The 16462-nt window shown below is 39.0% G+C and overlaps 1 protein-coding gene across 1 annotated transcript; it reads left to right on the top strand.

Moving 5' to 3' along the window:
- Positions 1–2041: 2041 nt before the first annotated feature.
- On the top strand, positions 2042–15536 carry LOC110483380 (putative G protein-coupled receptor 141). The gene is made up of 2 exons (XM_021553277.4): positions 2042–10908; positions 12249–15536. The coding sequence occupies exon 2, from the start codon at positions 12276–12278 to the stop codon at positions 13143–13145; it is 870 nt and encodes a 289-aa protein (XP_021408952.4). The 5' UTR covers positions 2042–10908; positions 12249–12275; the 3' UTR covers positions 13146–15536.
- The last annotated feature ends 926 nt before the right edge of the window (positions 15537–16462 follow it).

Genomic DNA, 16462 nt, shown 5'->3' on the forward strand with positions numbered 1-16462 from the left:
CAGAATTATTTCTAATAAACTGCTTACTATGTGCCTCATTTCAGATATTAAATTCTACATGTGATATTTCAGATATGAAATTCTACACACTGAGAAGTTGATTGAGAGCAGGCAAACAGGAGAGGAGTCTCCTTTATGTGAGCATCAAGGATATGTAGAATATAATCATAAAAGCACATACAGCGGCAGCAGCCACAACTGTGCCATGAAACATTGTTGTCTAAGTGTGCAAACATCACCAGAGATTCTGTTGAGCACTTCAAGTCCTTCTATGTAGTGTGCCAAGGAAAGAGAAGGCACTACTTGGAATGGTTTTCTGACTGGTCTTTTCTGAACAAGGAGAACTTAGTATAGTGTAAATTGACTGTCAACATGCAGTCCATGTTTCTGGGCAGCTTGAAGTGGATAATGATGCACTAGGAGCTCCACGAAATTTTTTGTTCTCCATCCACTTACAACAACAACAAAAAAAAGGCAGCTGAAGTGGTTGTACAGCTTCTTGACATTTCTTTCACTTTTGACGGCCTTTTCATGCAGAATCATGATGGAACATAATTCATTATTGAGGTAATGCAAGAACTAAAGTATTTGTGGTCTCAGCTCAGCTTTGAGCATGGAAAACCAGGATACTGTAGAAGGAGAGAACTAGCAGAGCATACAAACAGCATAGTAAGGAGATGTTCAGCAAGTGTCAGGCAGATGATAATTCATAGGACCAGTCAGTGGGAATATGCTTTGTGAAGTTTGCTAAGAATTCAGCTCATCACTTGGGAAGAAAATTCAAGCTTACAATTTGAGCTTATCTTGCTTTTAATGAATTTACCTGGGCAAACTTATGCATCAAGTTTTTTTCAGAAATTATCTTAAAAACTGAGGAATAACAGGTCACTGATTTACCAGTCTACATGTGTGCAGGAAAGGAAATGATGAGGAAAGGAAGCTATTGGGTTTTTTTATGGAAACTGGAACAAGCTCAGCCTACCAACAATGCTTACTGTCCCATGCCAATATAAAACCATGATATTGTTTATGTCATTCTGCCATAATGAAAGAGTTAGAAACTGATATACTTCGGGTTTGTATTGACTTTATTGTAAAAGTCTTTTACAGCATGAATTTAATTTCATTAGGGAGCAGAGTTAATTAGTGGAGCAGTTTCTCATTACTAATGTAACCCATATATATGCGGAGTCTCATTAGCTCTGCGGTTATCTCCTCTGTATGCTCTGTTATATAAATAAAGAGGCAATTTACTGTAGCACTGCTCTGATATTCAAGAATATGCTCCTTTCAGGGCTGCTGAGTGGATATTGCATGCTTTTGTGCACTTTACTTTGTCTCAACAGTAATCAGCCTGGAAACTCAGTCACAAATACCAAAATGAAAAATAACTACTCTTGAAAATGGGGTTCTCATTCTGTCTGCCACTGAGAGGAGACTGTAAATCTGAGCTGATACCTGTTTCACTGAGCAGTATTAATGTTCAGTCGACTAAGCAGTTTGAAAGGCTGAGCCTTCTCTGGTTCTTTTGAAGAGTTAGATCTCTTTGTAATGCAGCAGTGGGATGTGGAGAATAAACAAGGATGGCAAATACCACCAAATTTAACACCTCAATGAATGTGAAGTACAGGAAGATGCAAAATTAGAAGAACAAATAAAACACATGACAAGGCAGCTAATTCACAGAGAAATAAGAGAATCCAGGCTGTGACAAAATAGAATCCGCAAAAAGGTCTCATCTGTTTCTTGATTAAATAACCCAAACTGGTCACTCGTGAGCATATGTAAGTACACAGGGGACACAAAAGAGTGGTAGCAGAGCCATACAAAGAAATACAGCAAGTGAAATGTATCACCATAACAACATCTTTTACAAAAATGTGTAGGAGTGTGAAACCACTGCAGTACATGTGAAGTAAAAATGACAACAATAATAATTATGTTGGACCAAGGTGGTTTCACGTAGTTTAATGTCAAGGGGTATTTTTGCTAGAACAGAAAAATCCTGAGATGATACAATAATAGCAAGGACAAAATCTTGTTCTAGAGGTCAGGATGTGCGTAGGAGCAAATGATAACTTAAATTTGTGTTACAGAATGTTCCACGTTAGTAATTGCTGCCAGTTAGTAACTGCATTTAGTAACCAAATTTAGTAACTTGAACCTTCACAAACCTGTGAACACAAAGTAAAGGTGTGGAAGGAAGATTCACCTCTGTAGTGTTGAGATGAGTTTAGATCACAGTCAAAAGTGGATAGTAAGTGATCTTTCAAGATCATCCAGTCCTACCCTCTGCTCAAAGCATGGCTAAACTCAAAAGTTAGATGAGGCTGCCCAGAACTGAGTCCAGCTGTGTTTCAAAAATCTAAGAATAGAGTATCCAAACACCTTCTCTGGTGTTGGAGCTGTGGGCCTCCTGACTCATAGCTACACCATTCTCAAATTGTTATGAATACCACAGAATCCCAGATTCAATAGAATATACTGACTTGGAAGGGATCCTCAAGGATCATCAAGTCCAACTCCTGTCCCTACACTGGACACCCAAAGAATCACACCATGTGCCTGAGAGTTTTGTACAAATGCTCCTTGAGCTCTGTCAGGCTGCTGCTGTGACAGAGCAGTCCCCTGGGGATCATGTTCCCGTGCCCAATCACCACTCTCTGGATGAAGATCCTTTTCTAATATGCAACTTAAACCTCCTCTACCACAGCTCCAGGACAAGTCACAGAATACCCTGAAAGGACCCACAGGGTACAAAGCCCAACTCCTGGTCCTGTACAAGACAGCCCCAAAGATCACACCACGTGCCTGAGAGCATTGTCCAAATGTTTCCTGAGCTCTGGAAAGCTCAGGAATTACTATTTCCTGGGAAGTCTGCTCCAGTGTTCAACCACTCTGTGGGTAAAGTGCATTTTCCTAATGTCCAGCTTGAACTTCCTCTGACAGCTTGAAGCAATTCTCTTGAGCCCTATCGCCGGTCACTGGAGAGAGGAGACTGTTGCTGCCCTTCTGCTTCCTCTAAGTGCTCCTAATCCAAACTTTATTCGCTGTACCCAAAGCCCTTATCAAGAAAAAATAAAGAGATCTGACAAAAAACACACATGGAGTTCCATAATCTTATCTTTCCTCTTCTTTACAAAGCATATTTTACCAACAAACACACAGCTTGTTGCCCCAAAGCATAATTAACTGAATTACAGCAGGGGAAGGCTGACTACCATTCCCCCAGCCTGCTGAGTCCCTGTGAACAGCAGCAGCATGTTACTGCTTCCTCCCACTCAATGCCATCCACAAAGCTCTGTCCTGTTACACAGCTCATGGTGGGGACACTGGAGGTTTTCAGATCCAGCACTGAAGAGCTTTGCTACCAGCTGGCTGCCAGCTTCTCCTGGCAGCTCTTCTTTGGAAGTCTTTCAGAGCCATGCTTAACCCTCACACCCTTGCTCACCTGATATGTCCCATCTTCCAGTGTCCAAACATTTTTTAACATACCCAACTCTGTCCCTGTCTTCTTCTACCAAGTGAGAATTTTGCTACCAGTGACAGATCCTTTTAGGAAAATATTAAGTAAGTATTGTCCTTATAACTGGTTCATTCAGAGGAAGGTTTAACCTAGAAAGATTTTTTTCCTGGATTAATCTATATTTGAGACAAGCTTTGCAACTTAATTTTTAAATTTAAAAAAGAAACAAAAACGTTTATTTTGAAATTATTAGTATTTTATTACATATCCAGAATATTTAAACAGTTTTCTTCACAACTGTATTTTTCTTCTCCTGTACTGGCCTGGCTGGGATGGAGCAATTTTTCTCCATAGCTGCCCATATGGTGCTGTGTTTTAGATTAGTGACAAAACAGTGTTGATAACACACCAGTGGTGTAGCCATTGCTGAGCCAGCTTTTCATGGCACCAACACCTTTTCTCTTTTATGAGTCTGCTCCTCGTGCCCATGGGCTGAGGGTGGGCAGAGGTGGGGAGGGGACACAGCTAGGACAGCTGATCTGAACTGCCTAAAAGAATCTTCTTTTAGAATCTTCTATAACAACACACTCAGCAGTAAAACTGGGAAGGGGGAGTTTTGCCAAAGTAGCTGTTGCTCAGAGACTGATTTGGCATCATTTTGGGGTGGTGAGGGATACTGCTTTTGCATTGCTTAATTTATGTTTCCTTTTATCCCTCTCCACTTATTAAACTGCCTTTATCTTGACCCAAAACTTTTCTTCTCTCTTTTGCCCTTCCAGTTCTCATCCTCACCCCTCTGGGGAAATGAGTGAGGGCTTAGCTTAGCTACCAGCCAGAATTTAAGACACATTTTTAAAGAAGGAGTTAAAAGACTGTAAAATTCCTTAAACTTATAGTTTAAGAGCTTCAATTTTGAAAATAAAATTGGATTTTAATACAATCTTATTTTTATTCAAATTGTTAAATTTGAACATGTAAAGCAAAAAAATTCCTAAGGCTCAAAAAGGAAAAGCCTGTTATTTATTCATTTTTTAATCAGGAGGATTTGGACTATCAAGAGGATCAAGAAAACAACATTTGAATTAATTAATCTTTATCCTCTCATAGGTAGCAACTGGTTTATGCTGGCTAACAATGTTTTAAAAGCCTTGCCTAAAAGCATGCTTAGTGAAAAAAAAAAAGTAAGAAGAAAATTAATTGGCTTTTCAGTGTCCTCCTTTGAACTGAGAACATAATCCCTGGATTTATTTTTGACAGTTTACGTTTTCTTATATAAAGGAACCAAATTTTGAATTTTTCTACTCTTTAAGCCTTTATGTTTATAGCTAAATATAATGTGTTTAAAGATGCTTATTTCTAATACAATTATTTCTGCTATTTTATACATTGAAAATGTACAATTGAAGCACATAGACCTATGAAATTTGAAATGTGTAGGTAAACTTCCTGATTTTCATCTACACTTTAGATGAAATTATTATTAATCATACTTAAGGCAAATTTTTCTCTCTCTCAGACTTGAGTTAAATAACTAGCTAAATAAATACATGGCTTCTCCCATCCTTCATTTCTAGGAATTACTAGTGGTTGAATAAAAAGCAATTAAGTTAATCACTCAATTTTTAACATTCCCCTCCATCCTATTCTTTTGTTCTACAATCTATTTTTGTTATAATGGAAAGATAAGTTCAACAAAACTCTGATGCACAGTTCAGTTGGAACCTATCACATATTCAATTTTCACAGTTAGGTTAAAATATGTTAATTAGCTGCATGGTCCATTTATGCTCTAGGGTAGAAATATTCTTACAATTACAGTAATTGCTCAAATCCTTGAACTGAGGAAACAAAGAAATAGTGAAAGCTATTGAATGGATCTATGTAGACAGTTTGATGGCACTTAGGATCATGATCAATTTATCATGAGAGCATTTTTGTTTGTTGTACATATTCTCTTTGCCATGTGTTGAGAGTATGGGCTATAAACAGACATAGACGTGGCATTCATTGCATTTCATTCCTATAAACAGTGTGCATAATAGAAGCATAGAGATTTCCCAACTAGCAAAAAAGGCAGCAGAAGTTTCACTGTTCGCTGGAACCATGGATGATGGACTTGCCAGCACAGAGGTTCATTCCTGGCTGCTCCTGGTGTCGTTGAAGGAGTCAACAGAACCTTTCCCGAGGCAGGGATTGGAAGGAGGTACAGTTGAAACACATGGTGGACATCTCTTTTTAAATCCCTTAAGATTATTCCTTTCTGCACAGTTCTTTAAGCTACTTCTTTTGCTGAGTGCTGCAGACCTGGTTTTTCTTTGCTGTATTTTCTTCTGAGAATGAGGGGCTTGAAGGAAAAAGACTTCTGTGGTGATATCCATAAGCAAAAATGTTCAAATTTCAAACTTGCTTTTGCTTCTTTAGGCATCTTTGGATATCTCACAGGAAATTAAATCAGAAAAGTCTGATAGCTTGCAGGATGTTTTTTTAAATTCAGTTCTCTTTTTAGTGATGAGAACTAAAAAACCTTCTCCTTTCACAACCAGTCCATTTTGTACCCCTGAGAACAGAATGAAACATCACTATTTTTTGGAGGTGCTCTAGGTCTTCTGTTTTGTACTCATATTTAATATATTTAATTTCTTTTGTATATTAGAATTCATACTATTGATATTCATTCCCACACTCACGAGAATAAATGCTAATTCTTTTTTTCTGATTTCCTCATAGGTTTCATTCCTATGGAGCCGATATTGGATACTTCAAATCCTCAACAGTTCAAGATCCTTTTCTTTTTCTTATTTTTTGATTAACTTATTTTATGGATGTGTATTTTGATGAAATTTGGATGACAGGCCTCTAGATACCAGACTCATCTAAATTATAAACTAATTTACTGACAAATTCAATCATTTTTAGTATTTAGAGTCCTCATCCTTGTCCTCTAGTGCTCTCTCTGCAACTCTATTCAGAAGAAAAGCACTTGTTTTTCTTTCAGAAAACTGGGAAACTCGCCTCAGTAAAACTAGGGCTCATTTTTGTGAAATGTGGCCACAAACACAGTTTTAGGATCTTAGAGAGTTTAGGATAAATGGAAATTTGTGAAAACAACCCAAACATAAAACCTGATCATAGAATCATAGAATGCCTTGGTGTGGAAGGGACACCAAATATCACTAAGTTCCAGTATCCCTGACATGAGCAGGAGCACCTTCCACTAGACTATATTACTCAAAGTCTCTTCTGTTGAAATCTTGAACATCTCCAGGAATGGGGCATCCACAGTTTCTCTGTGTAACCTGTTCCGTGCCTCATCACCCCCACAGTAAAGAATTTCTTCCTCCTCTCTAATCTAAATCTCTCTTCTTTCACTTCAAAGCTACCCCTACGTGTCCTTGTGAAAAGTGTCTTTCCATCTTTCCTGGAGGTCCCCTTTATATACTGGAAGGTTCTCTAAGGTCTCCTCAGAGCATTTTGTTCTCTGGGATGAACAACCCCAACTCTCTCCGCCTGTTTTCATAGGAGAGGTGCTCCATCCCTCTGATCATTTTATGGCCTCCTCTGGACTTGCTCTAGTATCTTCACATCCTTCTTATTAACTGCATGAGTTAATTGGCTTATGTGCTTCATTTCTAATTGCTTTTTAGTTTAATAAAGATTAAGCCTTGCCCAGTTCTGTGTCGAACAAAAATTAGTTTCAGGGATCTAATTCCAGAAGAGGCTTGTTGATTTTGTGTATAATTATCAGGAAAGAATTCAGACTCTGTGGCTGTGATGTTATTTATCAAGCAGAGCATGAGAAACCAGGTATAGCAGAATTATGTGGAGATATTCCTTGAAATACAGACTTCTGAGAAAGGCTGTGAGACTGAAGCAATGGGGAAGTTTGAAAAGGACAGTCAGTAGCAGCATGGTGAAGCAGAAAGAAAAGCATTTGGGGTAAGGAAAAATTTATGATGTTGGTCCCAGATCCTTGACTTACCTGTGGTTTTCTGCAGCTGTTCCTAAGTAAAATGGCTTTATAGCCAGTAATATCAATTTCTGGAGTAAACTAGAGCAACAACTTTAATTGCCACTACAGGTGTTAGAGGGCAATTAATAACTCTTCTAACTTACTTCTAAACTGGCATGTACCAGGACAGAAGAATTATGACAAGTTCCTGAACTTATAATAACAAATCTCTTCTCTTTGCACCAAATCAAATAAATAACAGCTTTGTTTTAAAAGGTAAGTCATAGCCTGCCTGTGATATACTCTGCCAAATTCCTCCGCATATTACTTCTATTTATATAAAGCATAATGTCTACTTTTGAGGCATACTAAATAGATATGACTAAGGTAAATATATATTATGATTTCTAAAAAACAGAGAAGCCAGACAGCCTCTTCCATCCTGGCAATGCCTGAGAAATTTCTCAGTAAACCTGCAATCAAGTGATTAGAAGAGTAGTCCAAGAATCTGAAAAGTTCTGCTAAACTTGTTGACCATTTACTAGCTGAAGTTAATAAATTATTCATGATGCATGGGTGGGTGGGATTGGCAAATTAAAGGGATTATCCTGTATGTTCCCTAAGTATGGAGTATGAATTTCTTCCTATCCAGTACCTGTGACTCATGTCTGAAAAGTTGGGAGCGAGACACCAAAAACTGTGATTTCACCTGCAATCCCAGAGAAAGCAGTATTTTAAAGCATAACATATGGTAAAACAATTTTACCATTGTTTATGACCAATGTGTAACTCAGTTCTTGTAAGCAGCTAGGAATAAAGGATTAATATTAATAAATAATTTGAATTATCAGCAGTTATCACCCTAATCTGGAAGTAGCTAAAACTGAAAATCTATCCAGTCACAAAAGACAGGAGAGTTTTATGGCTGTTCAAAGACAGAAAGCAGGTCTTGAAACCAAATGTGAAGCCTTGGTTGCTATTATACTGACCAGAAAAGACAATATTTTTGTCGACTGATGCAGGGAGAAGAGGAAATCATGCAGACATGAAATGGAGAACTTAGAGTTCTACTGTGGACCTAGTCCCTGCTTAGAGGAAATCTGCTACACGCATGCGTGGCCACCAGCAGCAACACTTCCACAGATATTCATCCCATCTCCAAACACACAACAGTTCTCGTTTCTCTTCTCTCAGCTGCTACTTCTTCTTCCTCTGTTTCATATTCCCATCTCAGTAATTGAAACCTCCACTCTTCTTTGTCTTCTGTTTACCCCAGTGTTGAACCAGATACAGGCAGTCCCTTCCTTCCTTAAAATCTATTTGTAATTCTAGTCTTGACCTGGATCTCTGCTGTGTATAGATGCATTTCACTTTCACTCTTTATTCTCACCACTGGTCAAGGCAAGCTATGTGCTGACTAAGTTTTCTCTTGCACTCAAATAACAAGCTAACCTAAAAACTAAACCTAGATTACAGGGCTGAATTGCCTGATTTTTAAATTATTTTTTATTTATTTAACAGAAGAACATGAAAAACAAGGTTAGCACACTGAACAGCATTAACATACATGTTTCAAGGGAAAAGAGACTGAGAGGTATGAAAACATCAGTTTTGGTGCCAGCCAACAGCACTGTCCCCAGGGTGACAAGAGAATTACCTGGGCAACATCTTTGCTGGGTTTTGGCCTGACTTTACATCCAAAGAGCTCAGACTGGACTCAAGAAGGTAACAGAGTGCACAAAACTCCTGATCTCAGAGTCTGATTCAGATCTGCCTGTAATGCTGGCTGTCACAAAACAACTACTTGAGGAATGTAATTTCTTCATGTCTCTTCTGATTTTATTGTGTCGTGGTTCAAGGTTTATGGATTCCTTCAAGCTCTGTGGACAAGGCAGCAGCTTTCCCTGCTTCACCCAGAGGCCGTGGCTGTAATGTCACGATCATTCTAACACATGGAAAACATCAATGTCTGACATCCAGGCTGTTCACTACCTTCCTGTGCATTTCTGCAGACCCAGCTGATCATTTTGCCATCCAAACACCACCACTAGATTGTCAGGTAGCAGCCTGTCCTTATGTGGGATTAGGAGATGCTGGAACCACAGCTGGTGAGTACCATTACCCAGGTAGCAGCCCTCCATCAGTGCTGTAATGGAACAACCACATGTTTCTTTTACTCCAAGCCCACAAATATATGCAGCATCCAAAATGGGCATCCCTGCTGCTCTGAATCCCGGTCTGAATGAAATGGTAACTACTCACTCAAAGCTTTCAGAGTTTATCCTGAATATTTCTCATGGACTGCTGTTTCCATATCTTTGCTCACCCTCACAGACTTTCTTGTTTCTCTTTCCAACTTTTTATTTTTTTAAGTTTTGTATTTATTTAGTTCTGGTAACTCTCTTTCACATCTTGTTCTTCCTAACACTTGTTCTTAGTATCAGACATGCCTCTCAAAGGGAACCATCCTCCCATCCACAGCAGAAGGTGGCTGACTGATGCCAGGAGCAGTGCTAGTTCAACCCCTCTGCAATATTGTTTTATGTTATAGTTTGCTCACAAAACCTTATGTGTTGCCTGTCATGTTTGAGTAGGGATAACTCTGATTGCAGTCTAGAACTTTACTTGAAAAATAAACAGGACTAACATTTTTCTGTTTAATTTTTGGCAAAGAATCTGCTTATTAATGTCTATACAAGAGATGCGACTCAAAGTCTTCCTCTTTTTAGTGAGCTGACATGTACTAATGATATATTTTGGGGTCTGCATTCATGTCTTTGGTTCAGGAATAATTTTCAAGGCCTGTTGGCTGTGTATTTTTTTAACAGCAGGAACTCTTAAGCTGCTTTTCATATATGCCTACATCTTGTTTTATGTATTGTATTTAAACTGTGAGAAATCACCTCTGAATCCTTGATGGTCTAATAACATGTTAGAGTGAAATCCCATGTTAACTCTGCTAAATACTTTGTTATTCTGGAACATTTCTCTTAATTATTAAACATAAACCAATTTCATGGGGAAAGTGGATGTATAAGGAAAAATCCTTTGCTCAGGTGCACATTTCTTTCCTTGATCAGTGGCATTTCTCACTTGTTTAGAAGCAAAACCTGGTATCTTGTGGTAGTTGTATGGCTCAGGGAATCACTGCCTGCCTGAGCTTTAGACTTTTCAAATTGTGGTCAGAGGAAGTCCTGACTTGATCTGTTCTACATGTCCCAGCACAATGATAGTGTCTGCCAGTGCAGCAGCTTTTCTGTGGTTCTCCCTACATGATGAAAAGAGCATTAGATGTTGCACATATGAGATTGCTATCGCAGAGGAACGAAAGAAAGGCTTGTTTCTTCCTGTGTGTGGGCTGAGAAAACTCTCAGTCCTTCTTGGTCAAACAGGTCAAAGGCTGTCTTTTTCACTCTGCTTATGCACGCCATATGCTACAGCTGCATGAAATGACACGTTTCAGGGTGGAGTCACAAAAAGAAGAGATTATAAGGTAAAATTCAAATACTTTATTGCTATAAATAGAAAAAAATATAATCTATTTCAAAGTGGTAGAAAATGCTGTCATTAAGTTGTAGTTATGCTGTCTAGAACAACTAAAACTTGTATATTTTCAAAGCCAATTTGGAATATCAACAATATATGTTGGAAAATGAATTGATTTGTAAAGCTTTAGGTGTAGCAAAGTTTCTGGGAAATTTGTTGTGCTTATCTTGGGATTATTAGGCAGATAAACAATTTTAAACATTTAAAAGCTTTAAGGTCATGAATATTAAAAGTGGGTGAACAGAAAGGTTAATATCAATCTTGGCTTTGTAAAGATGTTTTGCCTGATGCTTCATAAATAAGAAGTTTCTTTGAAAATGGTTTGCAGTTGTAGTCTATCACTTTATAGATGAGTGCAAAGAAATAAGGCTTGCCAATTAAAACAAGTTTACTGATTTCAAACTTCAAAGGAATCAGACAGAAAAGATGCTGCTCTTTTAAGAGATAATTTTTTAGCTCTTACTTTATTCCTTCAAAACTCTGAGGTAAGGATACATTTAATTAGCAAAGTATCTATCTACTCTCTGAATTATCCCTGTATATTTGTACAGAAATCTGTATACAAAACCACATTTTGAGTTAAATCTAAATAAGAATGCAGCTGTATGTGGCTATGTGGCTATGTTCAACAAGTGCCAAAAGAATTATATCTTTCAGAAGATCATTCCTAAATCAATTTTCTCCTTCTCATCACTTTTCATAGTAGAGTAACTCAGGTGAAATTCTGTAGCAAAAAATACTTGCAGATGAAGCAAAAAAAATTGACTTTTCATCTGCAGACGTTCTTTTCCATGTATCTAGAAACAAACTGTTTCTGCCTATGTGTATTTTGTACCCATTCAGTAAGAGGCTAAAAAGATGGATCAGTTGTCATCGCAGAGTATCTACACATGATAGATATGGCATTTTCATATTTCAGTATTTTCCCACCTCCAATTTAAGCTTTATAGTATGAATGCAGATAAAACTTGCACAATTTACAAACAGTATCTTCATTATTACAAATGGCTGAATCTAGAGGCAAATAATTGAAAAAAAAAATCCTAGAATGCAGTTTAGTTAATCAAAATCTCATTCATAATGATGTAAAATGCAGTTCTAACCCCAAGAGGCGTAGGTTATTTCTATCATATGTAGGATCACAACAGTTATAAGATTGTAAGCTACACAGGGATAATATAATTTCAGTTGCAATTCAGTAGTGTCTCTTTAGGAATCTGCGATATTCCAGTTAACAATAAAGGAAGTAACAAAGAAAAATGTTTCGCTCCTCTTTTTCCTTTTCAGTTATCTTCAAAAGAGGAGCTTTTGAGGATGCTTAACAGCTGCATAACCCAAACCCAACAGAACCACTCCTCCAATGACACAGTGATGAACTCCTCAGAGAAACTCCACACTCTTCTGATAGTCCTATACATCATCAACCTGGTTGGCGGCACCCTCGGGGTCATCATGATGTCCCAGCAGTTGTTTCAAAGGAGATCACAATCTGTGATGACCATTATGATCATCAGCCTCCTGGTGCTGCACAGCTTCATGCTCCTCAGCATCCCCTTCCGCCTCAGCTACTACATTCTGGGGGAGTGGAAATTCGGGCGGTTCGCCTGCAGGCTGGCGAGCGCCATCATCTACCTGCACATGTACGCCACCTTTGCCTTTTACGTGGCCATCATCATAGCCCGCCTGCTCCGCCTGGAGTTTCGGAAGTGCTGCACCGTGGCCTGGGTGGGGGCTGTCTGGCTGCTGGGAGCGCTGGTGGTCACGCCCGTTCTCCTCTCCTACTATGGCACCTCGAGGACATACCGCTCCTCCGAGTGCTTCCAGTTCCATAGGGACCTGCAGCAGGCTCACATGGTGATCGCCAACTACTGCCTGGTTGGGATTTTGGTGGTGGTGTGTGCTGCGCTCACCGGAATCCAGCTGGCTGTGATCTACAGAGTAGCCATGAAATACTGGCCTGACATTAACTCTCACGTGGAATTCAGGGCTCAGACAAAGAGTTTCTTCTTCATCTTGGTAACATTAGTCTGCTTTATGCCTCATCATGTATTCAGAGTATATTACATCCAAAACTATGACCTTGACAAAGACCATAAACTGCTCCTATACAATGAGGTATTTTTAGCTTTAACAACAATGTGCTGCCTGGATATGTTGTGTTTCATAGCAGGAATAGCCCACTGAACTGTGAGCTACCAAAAAGTCCAGCTGCAGTGTGTCAGTACTGGCTTTTGAGAGAAAAATGTGTTGGAATTTTCCTGAGCTAGGAAGACTGGTGAGTTTATGGCATGCCTCTATAGGTCCACAGCATTGTTTGGCTTTTGCAGGCCAGTAAGATTCCTCTTTCACAAGCTACTCTTTTTTATCTTCTCTCTAGAAGGCAGACACACTTGAGTCTTACTCTAGTTGTGACCTAAGAGTCATGCCCTGAAGCTTCATTAAGATTTTCCTTAGCTGTCCTTCTCTAGCAATTACACCTAGTACCCATTCCTTTGTAATTTTTTTCCTCAAAGTGTTTCAGTAACCACAATCCATTGTGGACAGTAAGTTCACTTCTCTGAAGGTCTAACTTCTTCTGGCAATTGTGATACAGAGGGGAAGAGCTGGAAAAAGAAATTCCTTTACAGCATATTTGTACTAGTGATTTTAGATAGCAAGGACATTAACTCTACTCAAATGAAAAGTATTCATAGAATCACAGAATGGGTTAGATTAGAAGAGACCACAGTGGGTCATCAGGTCCAACCTCCATTTGTATAATTTATATAAAATATATATTAAATTCAATTATGTGAAAGCTTTTCATTATCACAACTTCATCTTTATTTGTGTCATTCCAAATCCAGACGGAGCTCTGAATTGTGTTAATTAAATATTTAGAGTGAATGAGAGCAGACCAGGATTCAAAATTCTGCCTTATGTCACTCTCCCATCAGGACTGGATTTGTTATCTCTTAGGTCCATTGTATCCAAAGAAGTTGCTGTCCTTCCATAAGTGGATCTGGAATTTTGTTGAGGGGAAAGATCAGACCCTCTCCAGGACAAGGAAATACTTTATTAGCCTTCAAAAACCTTTGATGTCTGGTCACGTTCAGTTGACTGTTGATTTATTATCAGATGCCATATTTTTTCCATTTACACATATAACAAAAGAGAACCAGAATAAACTTACTGAACAGTGCTTAACCAGTTCTGCATAAGCTTGTGTATGTATATACAAGCTTGTTCTGAAGTATATCTTTTCTCCATTAGATAGATTATATTCTGTGGGAATCACATCTGTTTTGGGAATCTCTGTTTTATCTTCATGATTTAAAAGTTATTTTTGATGATTCATTCTTCCTGCTCTGCTCAGTGCAGAAGGTCTCTAACCTCTCTGCTGAAGGCCCCACAGTAGTTTGCTGCATCCCAGCAGCTTGAGGCCAGATTTCTCACACCACAGACTCCTAAGACACACAAGGCTACACTTCCTCCTTCACAGCCCCATAAGTTCCCATAATTTTTAGTCTGGCAATCTTTGCTACAGAAAGTAGCAAAAAAGTAAATCCCTGGATTCAAATGGATTGAAGCTTGATTTGGGAGGATAATAAAGTACACTTATAAAGTAATGCTACTAACACCTCAGATTGATGACATTTCTTTGAATGAAAAAGCTTACACCTACTCTGTCAATTCTGAATAAACATTTTTGCCTTGACATTTCCATAGGAAAAAAAATTGTTGAAAACTCCTATGGTTTCAGGTTTCTCTCTGCCTCTTTAAAAAAATGTAAGGTGTCCAGAGCCCAGCAGCAAGTCCTGAAATCTGAAAATCCTGGTCTGACAGCTTCATCTGGAGTTACCATGTCCACTCCTATTCAAAAACCAGTTTGATCAGCCCATGATTTTCAAAGGCAGCAGATAGAGCTAGAGTTTAGTATCACAGAGATGAAGTATAAAGGGAGAGATTCTAAAGCTGGGTCTACCAAAGCTTTTAGAAAAACTGGCAAAGTTGCAGGTGGTGCAACAAGTACACTGTTTTTCCCTCACTGTACTCCTGGGGCTAAATAAAAAATTTGTTCCTTGAAGAAATGTCCTATGTTGCTGCTTATTCCCACTAACCAATGTTTCCAAGGTAAAGATCACAGTCATCTGACCTTGCTTGTGAGTCTGCTGGTGATCTATCTGTCCACCATAATGGTGTGCAAGTATGGAGGAGAAAAAGGAAAATTACATGCATGTCCTCAGCCATTCAACCAATCATGTCTTAATGGCCTTGCCTGCGTATAGCCTGACATTTTTTACCTTGCTGCAATAACCGTGACCCATTGACTTGACTCCCTGGTGTGATGCTGAAGCTGTGCTGCCCATCACAGCTGTCTGGTCGACACTGGCTGCTGGCTGGCACTGGGCCTGCTCTGCTTGCCCTGCCTGGGTGCCATGGGGCCACATGCACAAGCACCAGCTCTAGGTGGGAGGGAGTGAACTTGCACAGCACCAAGGCTTTCTCTCTTTCCCACTCTGCCTCACAGTGGGTAGGCTGTGGCAGAAAAGATTGGGAGAACAGATGTGTAGGTCACACTATGGTCCTCCTAATTCAGAGGATAATGGATTAAGCATTGATCTCAGTGTTGTTACATCTAAGACTCACATTAAAGTGATAGAGAGATACTCTATTCAATACCTAGTCTCCTGCTGAGATATTTAAAAATGAGTTAAAGTAAAAAATGATCACTCTTCAGAAGGATGGTCTGAGAAATAAATTCTGAAAGGACAATGATATTGAGCTCAGATTGTAGGGTACTATTCCTTACTATGAATTATATAATGACATCCTCTGGAACACAGTTAAAAATGCTGATTTGAATGCCGTTTGCAGGACCCAAGTAACTGTGGAGATAATTATAGACACTAATAATTGCTTTCACATCAAAGGATCGTGTAAAATTGAAAGCCATTTAGTCACCCCATTAATTTTCAACGTTATCCAATGAAGACTGGGAAAATACTCAGACATTCTGGAGCAAAGAATATCAAACTGCTAAGAGTATCTTCCGTTGTTGTTCACTGCATGAAGTTCTGCATAAACAGAGCAGGCAAGAAGACCAAAACCAAAATCCCATTTGTATCCCTGACTTCCTAAGCTAGTTTGATGGAAAACTATAGGTGGTTCTTACCACACAAATGAGTGTGCTCACTGCTGTCACAGCTATATGGCTGCTATAGGTGGCCTGTTCCCACCTAACTCGAGCATATCCTTCTCAACAGTGTGGGGTGACAGGGTGATATACAAGAGACATCTCTGGTTTTAATTAATATCCTACTTTTGATTCATCTGTTCCTTGTGCCTGCTCACAGAGAAAGGTCATATTGATGGCGTAGTCAGATTGACATGCCCCTCTCTGCAAACAAGCAGAAGGAACAGATGCATTAGGAGGAAACAAAGGCACACTCCCACTCCCTTTTTTTCCTTCTTCTTCTTCACTCAAGCAATGACACTCTTAACACCAATAGATACTGTCA

Source organism: Lonchura striata, chromosome 2 (genome assembly GCF_050655825.1).
Source record: "Lonchura striata isolate lonStrDom1 chromosome 2, ASM5065582v1, whole genome shotgun sequence".
Lineage (NCBI taxonomy): Eukaryota > Metazoa > Chordata > Aves > Passeriformes > Estrildidae > Lonchura > Lonchura striata.